This window comes from Octodon degus, unplaced genomic scaffold (genome assembly GCF_000260255.1).
Source record: "Octodon degus isolate 3935 unplaced genomic scaffold, OctDeg1.0 scaffold00138, whole genome shotgun sequence".
Classification (NCBI taxonomy): Eukaryota; Metazoa; Chordata; class Mammalia; order Rodentia; family Octodontidae; genus Octodon; species Octodon degus.
Window position 1 is genome coordinate 2281060 of NW_004524714.1, and position 10152 is coordinate 2291211.

A 10152-nucleotide genomic window follows, 5' to 3' on the forward strand; every position below is an offset into this window, starting at 1 on the left:
GTTTTTGAGATGTGGTCTCACTATGTTCAGACTGGGCTGGAACTTATCATGTAGCCCAGGTTGTCCTAGAACTCACGGTGACCCACCTGCCTCAGCCTCCTGAGTGCTGGGATTGCAGGCTGGTGCCACAAGGCCCAGTTTAATACTTTAAGCACTGTGACAGACAAAAGCTATCTCTTTTGAGAAGCGGGCTACTTCCTGCGCTGCGCTGTGTACTGTATCGCTTCATTCGCCTGCCCACGATGCCTTGGCCCCCCTCGAATCCTTAAGATCCATTGTGTGAGAGCACGATCTGCTTCATTCATTGCCCTTACTTCACATTTTCCCTAGTGCGAATGGGCCGTCATGTTAAAATTTTTTTTCTTCTGTCAAGAGCTGTTTAGTTCATTTCCTCTTCTGAGTTATTTCAAGCAGGGCTGATATGAACTTGGTTCTGTATATTTACAAGGATTTACCCAGGGTATATGTACCCACATCCTGAATGGAAATTTTTACAATTTGCTTTTCCAGGGTGGTTACACAAGATGCAATTTTTTAAACTTGCTTCCCTTTTCTAAGCATCCTCGCTTAGAGGATGGCCTGCCTCGCACATCGACCTGCCCACTTCATTTTTAACGGCCTGGTTTGGGCTTCCTTCTCCTCACAATGGCTATTTAAGTTGTTATTTTTCATAGCCACGTAAAATGATGTAATGAACACCCTGGTAATTAAAATGTTAAGTCCCCATCGTCCATATATACTAGAAGCAACGGAAAGGAAGTAACGTGATTAGGGTTGCAGTCAGTCAGGGGTGATGGCGTGCCAATAATCCCAACACTGTGGGAGCAAAGTCAGGGAGATCTCAAATTCAAGCCCAGCCTGGGTGACTTAGTGAGACCCTATTTCAAAATTTAATAAAAGGGGGCGGGGGCGGGGGAGATAGTTCATTCTTTGGTCTAAGCGCCTGTCTGATAAAACTCAAGTACCCAAATTCAACCCCAGGTACCGCATGCTGAAAGCCCTGAAACCAGGGGTGGTGGAGCACATCTGCAGTCTCAGTGCTGGGGAGTCCAGGCTGCATAGCAAACAAACAAAGAAAATATTTAATAAAAAAAACAAAATGGGTTGGGAATGTAGCTCAGCTCAAAGGATCTGGGATCATCAATCCCAGAACAGGAGGAGGGAGCTTGTGCAGTTGTAGATGGCAAAGCAGTCTTGAACTCTGATACTTCTCAGGCATAATATATGCAGTTATTATTATAACTCGAAGGCCTACCTAGCTCAGGGGCCAGGGAGAAACTGACTCAACAGCGTCCAAGCGCAGCCCGCTCCCGGATTCAGTTTCCCTGTCTGGGGTCGCGGTGCCACTAAGGAGATAAATTTGAACCGCATTCACACCGGGGTCCGCTCGCTCGTCGCCTCGGGCTGTCCAGAGGGCCTGGGGGTGTGCTCCAGCGGTTCGGACCCGGGATCGCCCACCACCCGCCCCTTCGGGTCTTTCACCCTGGGCGGAGCCACCCTCGCCCGAGGCTCCGCCCTCCTCGCAGGCCTAGGCCGGGCTTGGAGCAGCGGCGCTAGGACCCGGCGGCGGGGCTGCGGCGGCCTGGGCCGAGCGTCGCTACCCGGCCTCGGGTCCCGGCGCCATGTGAGGGGCCGGGGGTCGCGGGGGGCCCGGGGCTCCCCGGCGGAGGTGAGGGGCGCTGACCGGGTGGGCGGGGGCGGCGCTACACGGGTAGGGGGAGGCCGCAGACAGCTGGGGAGGGGAGCGGAGGGCCTGGGGCTCCCCGAGACCCAGCCCTGGCGCTTGCACCCCGGAGCCCGGCGCGCCTCTGCCGATCTCAGGTCACCTGGGTCCCCATCACCGACCCTACAAGGGCTGCGACCCGCCGCGGCGCAGCGTCTCCATCCCGCTGGGTTCGGGCGCTGGAGCCCCGGAGGTGAGGTTCTGCGCGGAGGGCGCAGGTGGGGTCCGACACCCCCCGCTGGGAGCCGACCCGCTGCCCGAGCCCCAGCCTCTTCCCACCCCAGCCCCCGGCGCGGCCACCCGGTCTGGGCTCCCGGCCTAAGCTGCCTCCCCCTGCAGCCATCCCCGGGGCCCTTGCCCAGCCCGCTGGAGGGATGGAGGGGGCCCCCGAGCGGGCCCGCGAGCCGCGCCCCCAGCGAGCACGTCACGGGCTCCCCCACCCACCAGGCGCGGGTCCCCAACCTCAGCCTCCTGCTCTGTGCGATGAGGGTCAGGGCGGCCGCGGGCGACGCTTGGCGAGGCTTGACCGCTTCCCCTAGTCAGGAAGGAGCCGCAGGCTTGGGGTCCAGAGTAGGGGAGGCCACAGGCTTGGGGTTCATAATCGAGGAGGCGCTGGGTCTGGCCGGAGTAACCACAGGAAGGGGCACTGCCGGCCTGTGGGGCAGGGGGTGTCCAGCCGGGCACCGTCGGTCATATCTGCTTGAACCCTTCCACGAACCCCAGAGTTACCGCCTCTTATTGTTCCCGTTTCGCAGATGAGGAAACTGAGGCTCAGAGAGGTCACATGGCTTGCTCAAGGTCCCCCAGCCAGTAAGTGGTGGAGCCGGGGTTCGCAGTGGGAACTGATGTGCTGTACTGACCATGGCTTCCCCAGAGCAGGATTGTGACCCGGGACGTTTGGCCCAGCGAGGGCGCGGCTCAGGCGCAGGTGGGAAAGTGGGGGGCGGGCCTGGGACCCCGACTGTAAGTATCTGAAGCGAGGCCACCAGGACTCGGCACTCTGTCTATGCTTCAACAGTCTGTGAGTGCCAGGACTAGCCACTCCCGGGTTCGGATGAGCCTCAGTTTCCCCTGTGCAGCGGGGACGGGTGGGAACCCGGCGACTCCCTGATTGGTTGTGAGGGGCCGGCCCTGGGGAAACCTGAAGCCTGGAGATGAAGAAGGGGGCGCCTGCGGGAGTGGGAGGGGGCGGGCGGGGCCAGGCCTGGCCAATCAGGGGCGGTGTGCGTGTGTGTCTATCCTGAGGTTCTTCCTATTCCTGGTGTCAGTGTAGCAGTAAACAGCCGCTGGGTCAGGGGAGAGACACAGTGGCCAAAGCCAAGAGGCGGCCCCCACCCCAGGTTCTCCGTGTGTACGCCATACCACGCTGCCCTCTGACCTGTGCCTGTCAGAAGTGGGCTGGACTCGAGAGCCCTCGCCTGGTTACAGGTGGGACAAAATCAGAAAGGGCTGGGTCCTTAGAGGTGGGGACAATGTGTGGAGAAGGGGAGCTAGGAGACAGGGCTGCCTCTCTCAAACGCTGGGCCATTCCCTGGACTCTGAGATCTTACTTGCTAAGGGATGGATTCGGGGACCCAGGGGAGGGTCAGTAAGGGGTGCTGCCCATAGAGGGCTGTGGCCCGAGGGAAAGACCCCAGAAGTTTCTGGCCCACCCCAGGCTCAGGCAGGTGCTAGAGGGAAGGCATTCCAGATAGAAGGCTGTAACCTGGACAGAGAGGACAACAAAGGAGTTTGGGGATCTTTGATGAATGTTGCTTGATCCTGTGGCCACAGAGCCAAAAGTTTACAGCAGGCCGTGTGTGGGGACTCAGCTGGGTGGGTCCCATCACTTGCCCTTATCTGGCTGTATGACCTCAGGCAGGCTCCTTCCCTCTCTGGGCTTCCAGGTCTCTTATCTGTAAAGTGGATATAATAACGAACCTTAAGCTTCTGGATGGGCGGAAGAGATGACAGGGTACAGATTGGGAGCCTTTGACTCACTGGACCCACAGGAAGGCACCAGGTCATAACCCTTTCTGGTGGCTTGCAGGTGTGACCCAGCACCCTTGCCCCCTGCACCACCTGCAGGACGCTGGCCCCTCCCCCTCAGCAGACGCCGGCGAGAGATGAGTAGCAGCAAAGTAAGTGCCCCGCCTTTCTTATTCCCCCTGGGAAATGGGCCCCTTGCATGTGGCCTGGCCACTGTGCTTCTGTTTGCCCTGAGGAGCAGCCAAGGCCCAAGTTTGGCCACTGAGCAGATCCCATCTCTCTCTCTGAGCCCACGGTGTCCTCTGTCACCCTAGGCTTAGCTGTAGCGTGTGCAGGGCTGGGGTGGTCGGAATCAAAAGTGACGCAGCGTGCAGGTCACCCCAGGAAGTCAGGAGCCTCCGCAACCTTCAGTCACTCATCACGCTTTCCTGAGCACCTCTGATGTGCCTGGCCCCGCCCACCCCTTCCCCGGGATCCCTCACAGCCTTGGCCTACTGTGAGGTCTGGGAGTGAGGGAGGGGTTGGATTATTGCTGCAAAACTGAGTCCCGGAAGAGAAAGCCTCCCAAGGAAGTCGGGCAATGAACAGCTTTAGATTACACCAACGGTCCTGGCTGGAACACCTTGCAGCAAAAGCCAGGCGGGCAGTGTCCATGAGCCAGCATTTTGATGTGAGGCATAGGCAGGGGTCACAAAGACGGGGCGGGGCAGGGCAGCCCCGCAGTTCTTGTGATTGGCTAGCAGGGTGAAATCATTGGTTCCAGGAATCTGGATGAATGACTGTTGGCTACAGTCAGGCATCCTGTATGTCCAGTGAGACCCTCGTGGTTGCAGGGTTCAAGGAAGCAATCACAGAGCCAGGCAGCTTCAAAAAGAACAAAAGGTTTTTTTTGTTTTGTTCGTTTTTTGGCGGAACCAGGGATTGAACTCAGGCCCCTTGTGCTTGCCAGGCAAGTGCTTGTTCTACTGAGCCATCTCCACGGCCCAAGAACAAAGTTTTTAGACAGTTTTTCTTTGTATGGTTTTTCCCTTCGTTTCTTCCTCTTGTTACTCAGAAAAATCTTTTTCAGTGTCACTTCTTTCTAAAGCTGTGTAAGCAGGAGAAGCTCTGAGGGCCAATTTGGCACTTTATTGCTGTTGATCTGTTCTGAAACCAAGCAAGTAATCCAAAAAAAAATTTTTCTTTCTTTCTTTCTTTTTTTTTTGCAGAACCGGGGATTGAACTCAGGCCCTTGTGCTTGCCCGGGAAACACTTACTTCTACTGAGCCATCTCCTCGGCCCCAAGTAATCCAAAATTAATCAGGCAGGGCCCAATCAGGAGAACTGAGATAAAGGCTGTCAGGGGCTCTAAAAGGGGCCCTAGCCATGGTCTGACTCCTTGGACCCATCCTTGCTTCTGATGTTGCTGTCTCTCTTGCAATATCACACTTGCAGACCTTCTTCGACTATTCCAATTTTATTAGCATAGAAACAGCAGTTTCCTTCCTAGGGCATTACAAACCCCTCCTTATTGTAGGAAGACTGAATCTAAACCTCTGCTAGTTTGGAGGACTACTTTAGCTAGTCTGCTTCCTCCTGTAACAATGACATCGGGTCACACAAATCTAGGCATTCCTGGTCAGTGGCCTCTGCTAATTGATTGAGTTCCGCTTTCCTTTTTCATCGCTGTGCCTGACTGGGTTTGCCCAAGCAGGCACTTTAAACAACTGAGCTAACCCGCAAGCCCCTCACCCTTTCCTTTTTTTTTTTTTTGGTGGAACCGGGGATTGAACTCAGTCCTTTGCGCTTGCCAGGGAAGCACTTATTCCACTGAGCCATCTCCCCAGCCCCCACCCTTTCCTTTTAAAAAGAACATTTTTTCCTTGAACAGTTTATCCCCATTTTTTCCTTGAACAGTTTTCAGTATTAGTCTGAGTCCAGAAGACAAAGACTGTGCAGTACATTAAAGAGGAAAAGTTTTATGCCGAAAATTCTCAACAGAAACTGGGCCTCGGAACTTGAAATATAGATGGCCCCCGACTTGATCATTTGACTTAGGACTTTCAGTTTTCTTTTATTAATATTATCATTACTATTATTTTGTGCTACTGGAGATTGAACCCAGAGGGTTTGCAGTGAGCTAGATATATTTCCAGCCCTTTTTATTTTATTTTTCTTTTCATCTTGAGACAGGATCTCACTAAGTCACTAGGTTTTCCAGGCGGGACTCGGGCTTCGGCCCCCACAGTGCTGGATTCCAGGTGTGCACCAATCCGTGCAGGGCTGTGATGGTGAAAAGTGACTCGCAGTAGGACCGTACTCTCTGTCTGCAGCTGGGTCTTGGGCAGTGTGCAGCTGGCTGCGGTGCCAGTGGCCGCAGTCCCCCATGATCATGGAGGAAACCACCCGCTGCTAAGCAAGGAGGCTTGGGCAGCTAGGCGTATGGAGCACATTCTCCATGTGGGCTGTCTCAGGTGTAGCCAGATTGTGAGTCAAGAAGCTGACTCTCCTATAGGACAGCAGGTAGAGGGAGTGCCCCCCCCAGGGCATGGTGACAGCCTGCTGGCCCCCATGTCAAGGGGAGCGGCAGCTGCTGGCCTCTGGGTGCAACAGGCAGTTGAGTATCCGGGCTCTGGCCTTGGACCACCGATCTCCTGCTCAGAGGCACGACAGGATGAAACACAGACAGAATAGATGCTCTATAGTTACAGGGGCACCAGGATGGTCAGAGGTTCAAGAACTGGCCAGAGCATTTTTGGAAGAGCAGAGGAATAGATCAGGGTTAACTAGTAACCTGATGTTCCGCTAACTGGCAGCTGCAGTAGATGGCCTTTGCAGCGATGTCCTCAGCTGCCATGTTACCTTGTGCTGAGGAACTAGGCCTTCACAAACTGCTTCCTAGCCTTGGCCCTGGTCCTTGGCATAGAGATTTATCTGTCCCTGAGTCAGCCTGGGGTCTCACCACGAGTCACTAGGCCTAGGTCAGACTCCATTGATTTTTGTACCCATTCAGCCATTGAGTGCTGTAGCAGTGGGAGTGCGGGCTGCTACAGATGGCAGCAGGAGCTGGAGGCTGTGAGCTGCTGGTCAGTGCTGGAGAAGCCCTGGGCACCGCGTGGGGCCTCCAGGCCACTGCTGTAACTCAGACCCTGAGGGCTTACTCCTCCTGTGCCCTCAACCAACAAATCTGAGTGCAGCTGGCTGGCGAGGGCAAATATTTAAAGGGCCCCGATTACCCAGATTAACTTCCTTTTTTTTTTTTTTTTTTGGCGGAACCGGGGATTGCGCTTGCCAGGGAAGCGCTTATTCCACTGAGCCATCTCTCCGGCCCCCAGATTAACTTTCACAGAGCAGGCAAAACAGATGAATTTAGAGCTGAGAGACAGTGCAGTCCTCCCATGGTGTCTGCAGGGGCTGTCACCTCCAGCTTACTTTTCTCCTTTTATTTTGTTTATTTAATTTTTTTTTTTTTTTTTTTAATTTTTTTTTTTTTTTTTTTTTTCTAGAACCAGGGATTGAACTCAGGTCCTTGCACTTGCCAGGCAAGTGTTTATTCTACTAAGCCATCTCCCCAGCCCCCTCCTCTTTTTTTCAAAAAACCACTTTCTTCTCTTTTCCTTTCTTTTGTGTGATACTGGGATGAACCAAGGTTCAGGTACACACCAGGCAAGCGCTCTGCCCCTGAGCTACATCCCCAGCTCTTTTTATTTTTAATCTCCAGACTAAATTGCCCAGGGTGAGCCCAGACTTGAAACCTTCACAGGCCTGCGCCACGCCACCCAGCTTCGAGGTTACTTATATACCTAATTCAAGGTAGAACTATGCAAGTCGCTGTGCACTGGGTTATCTAGAGGATAACGATGGAGCCTTTGCATGTTCAGCAGAACAACCCTTGTGGGTTGTGCCTACCGCACCGCCCCATGGTTGTGTGAACCGTGTGCACAGAATCTGTAGATAGGGCCTGTAATCGCAGCACTCTAGGAGGCCGAGGCAGGAGGATTGCAAGTTCAAGCTCAACCTAAGAAACTTAGTGAGACCCTGTCTCAAAATAAAAAATAAATAAATAAATAAAAATTGATGGAGATGTAGCTCAGTGGGAAGGCTCTGGGTTCAATCCTTAGCATTGCCAAAAGTGAAGGAAAAAAAAAACTGGCAGGGACAGAGAATCAACTGTATGTTGACATCTTACCAAGAGTTGCTGCTTGGGGAATGCCTGGCCTCTTAGCTAAATGTCTCGAGTGTCTCTGGGCATGTTTTTAGCTGTGGCTGCAGGAAATCCTGACACACGCATCCAACCCAGTTGGGCAGTCCCTCCCTAGATATGTCTTTGCTGTTGTTGTAGTTTTCTGGGTTTTGGCTTCCTGAGACAGGGTTTCACTATAATATAAAAGCTGGTCTTGAATTCACTGCATAGTCCAGGCTGGTCTCAAACTTGCATCGATCCTCCTGCGTCGGCCTCCTGAAGACTGGGATTATAGGCATGAGCACCCCTGGGATCTGGGGTGCAAGGCTGACTCGGGGTCAGTCCTCAGAGCTGCTGCTGCAGATGGGGAGGGGGCCTGGCACGGAGTGGGGAGCAGATCTTTGGCATGGTGGACAATTGTGGGTGGGGCACCAAGCCCGGTGGGTGCGGGACCCTCACAGCCTCTCCTCTCTGCAGGAGCAGCGGTCAGCAGTCTTCGTGATCCTCCTCGCCCTCATCACCATCCTCATCCTCTACAGCTCCAACAGCGCCAATGAGGTCTTCCATTACGGCTCCCTGCGAGGCCGTACGCGCCGGCCCAACCTCAAGAAGTGGAGCCTCTCAGACGGCTTCACCCCCATTCTGGGCAATAAGGTAGGATAGACCCTGGGGGCTTCTGGGGGCCGCTGGTGGCTGATCCTCCCATTGCCCACCAGTACTGCTTCCTCCTCCTCTTTCCTCTACACCCTCCTTCCAAAAGGAAAGGGATTACACCTGTAATCCCAGCACTGAGGAAGCCGAGGCAGGAGGACTGCCATGAGTTCCAAGGCCAGCTTGGGCTCCATAATGAGTTCAAGACCAGCCTGCACTATATAGCAAGACGCTGTCTCACACAAAGCAAAACAAGCAGAGTGAACCCCAGGAGTCACAGCCTCCAGTGGCCTCAGCCTCTTGCTTGAGTGACCTTGGATAAGCACCCTGCTCATCTGGTCCTAGACCTTTCCAAGTTCTACCCTCAGTACTAACGTTATACTCTCTCTGGAGTCAGAACGCCTCTGGACATGTGTCCCTGACCTCCACAAATCTCTAGGGAATCCATGGGGCTTGGGAATAGGACACTAAGGTGACAGACAACTCCAAAGCAGTGATGCTGGCTGCCCTGGAGCGGGTGCCTGCTCCCTGCTGGTCACCAGTAATCCTCGTGCAAATCCTGTAAGACCAGCATTATCACCTCCTGTGAAGACGTGGGGTAACCGACGCTCAGAGAGGGGCAGCCGTTCATCCAAGGCACACGGGACTGGAGAGGAAGAGCCAGAGGACCTCCCAACGCCTGCCAAGGGGTAGCTTGCTCAAAAGTCATCTATGGGGCTGGTGAGATGGCTCAGTGGTCTAAAGCACCTACTTAGAACAAGCTTAGCAAACCACAGGGATCGCGGTTCAGTCCCCCAGCACCACATGCCAGCCAGCCCCGCCCCCTAGTGGGCTGAGCTGGCCACACACACACACACACACACACACACATAAATAAAATTTAAAAAAAAAACATCTGTGGCTCCCTGACAGTTCACTTTCTGGGCAGGTTGTTCCTGGGGTCCTCTGTTGGCTTATTTAAGTCCTGACATTGGGCTATATTTCTGGGGTGTTTTTTTTTTTTTTTTTTGTTATTTTTTGCAGAACCGGAGATTGAACTCAGGCCCTTTTGCTTGCCAGGGAAGCGCTTATTCTACTGAGCCATCTCCTCGGCCCCAAGGGCCCTATTTCTGGCTTTCATCCTGCGGCGCCTCACTCCTTCCTTGAATCCTCCTTCAAATTTCCCAGGGCCTTTGCACATCCGGCGAGAGCCCTGGCTCTGTTCTTCCTATTGTTGTGGTGTTTTTTGTTTGTTTCTTTCAGTTCCTTGAGACAGAGTCTCACTACCTAGTTTAGGCTTGTCCTGAACTCACTATAAACTATGTAGCTGGCCTTGAACTCTTGGCAGTTCTCTTGCCTCGGCCTCCCAAGTGCTGGGGCCACAGGCGTACACCACCACTCCCGGCTTGTTTTTCCTATTGTTAACTACCCCATCACACCGCGGGCCGCTCAACTCCACCGTCACCGTCGCAGTCTTTGTGCTTCCGGTTCCTCCTTTCCTCTTCTGGCTGTGGCTGCTTCTCATCCTCCCTGTGTCCACTCAGAGAGGCCTCTCTGATGAGCTTTCTAGAGAGGCCTGTGGTCCTGTTTAGTTGTTTTGGATCCCTCGACACTGTTGTTGTTTTTTTTTTTTTAAACTTTATTGAGATATAATTTACATACTTTTTTT

At 53.8% G+C, this 10152-nt stretch overlaps 1 protein-coding gene and 1 long non-coding RNA gene across 4 annotated transcripts in view; one reads left to right on the forward strand and one right to left on the reverse strand.

Moving 5' to 3' along the window:
* Positions 1-914: 914 nt before the first annotated feature.
* LOC111812716 lies at positions 915-2170 on the reverse strand. 2 transcript variants are annotated; one of them, XR_002818138.1, is made up of 3 exons: positions 1863-2170; positions 1256-1346; positions 915-1054 (listed from the first exon to the last, which is right to left on the reverse strand). It is a non-coding gene; the product is annotated as an uncharacterized LOC111812716 (long non-coding RNA). The 2 variants fall into 2 exon arrangements; XR_002818137.1 differs by having other exon boundaries at positions 1846-2170.
* St6galnac6 (ST6 N-acetylgalactosaminide alpha-2,6-sialyltransferase 6) overlaps positions 1537-10152 on the forward strand; it is a 16692-nt gene continuing 8076 nt past the window's right edge. The window contains exons 1-4 of one of the 2 annotated variants that reach the window (XM_023701670.1): positions 1537-1669; positions 2479-2533; positions 3753-3843; positions 8331-8507. In XM_023701670.1, coding sequence (XP_023557438.1) covers positions 2508-2533; positions 3753-3843; positions 8331-8507 — 294 coding nt within the window. In that variant the 5' untranslated portion in view covers positions 1537-1669; positions 2479-2507. The remainder of the gene's footprint in view (positions 1670-2478; positions 2534-3752; positions 3844-8330; positions 8508-10152) is intronic. The other variant, XM_004641537.3, reaches the window with a different exon arrangement.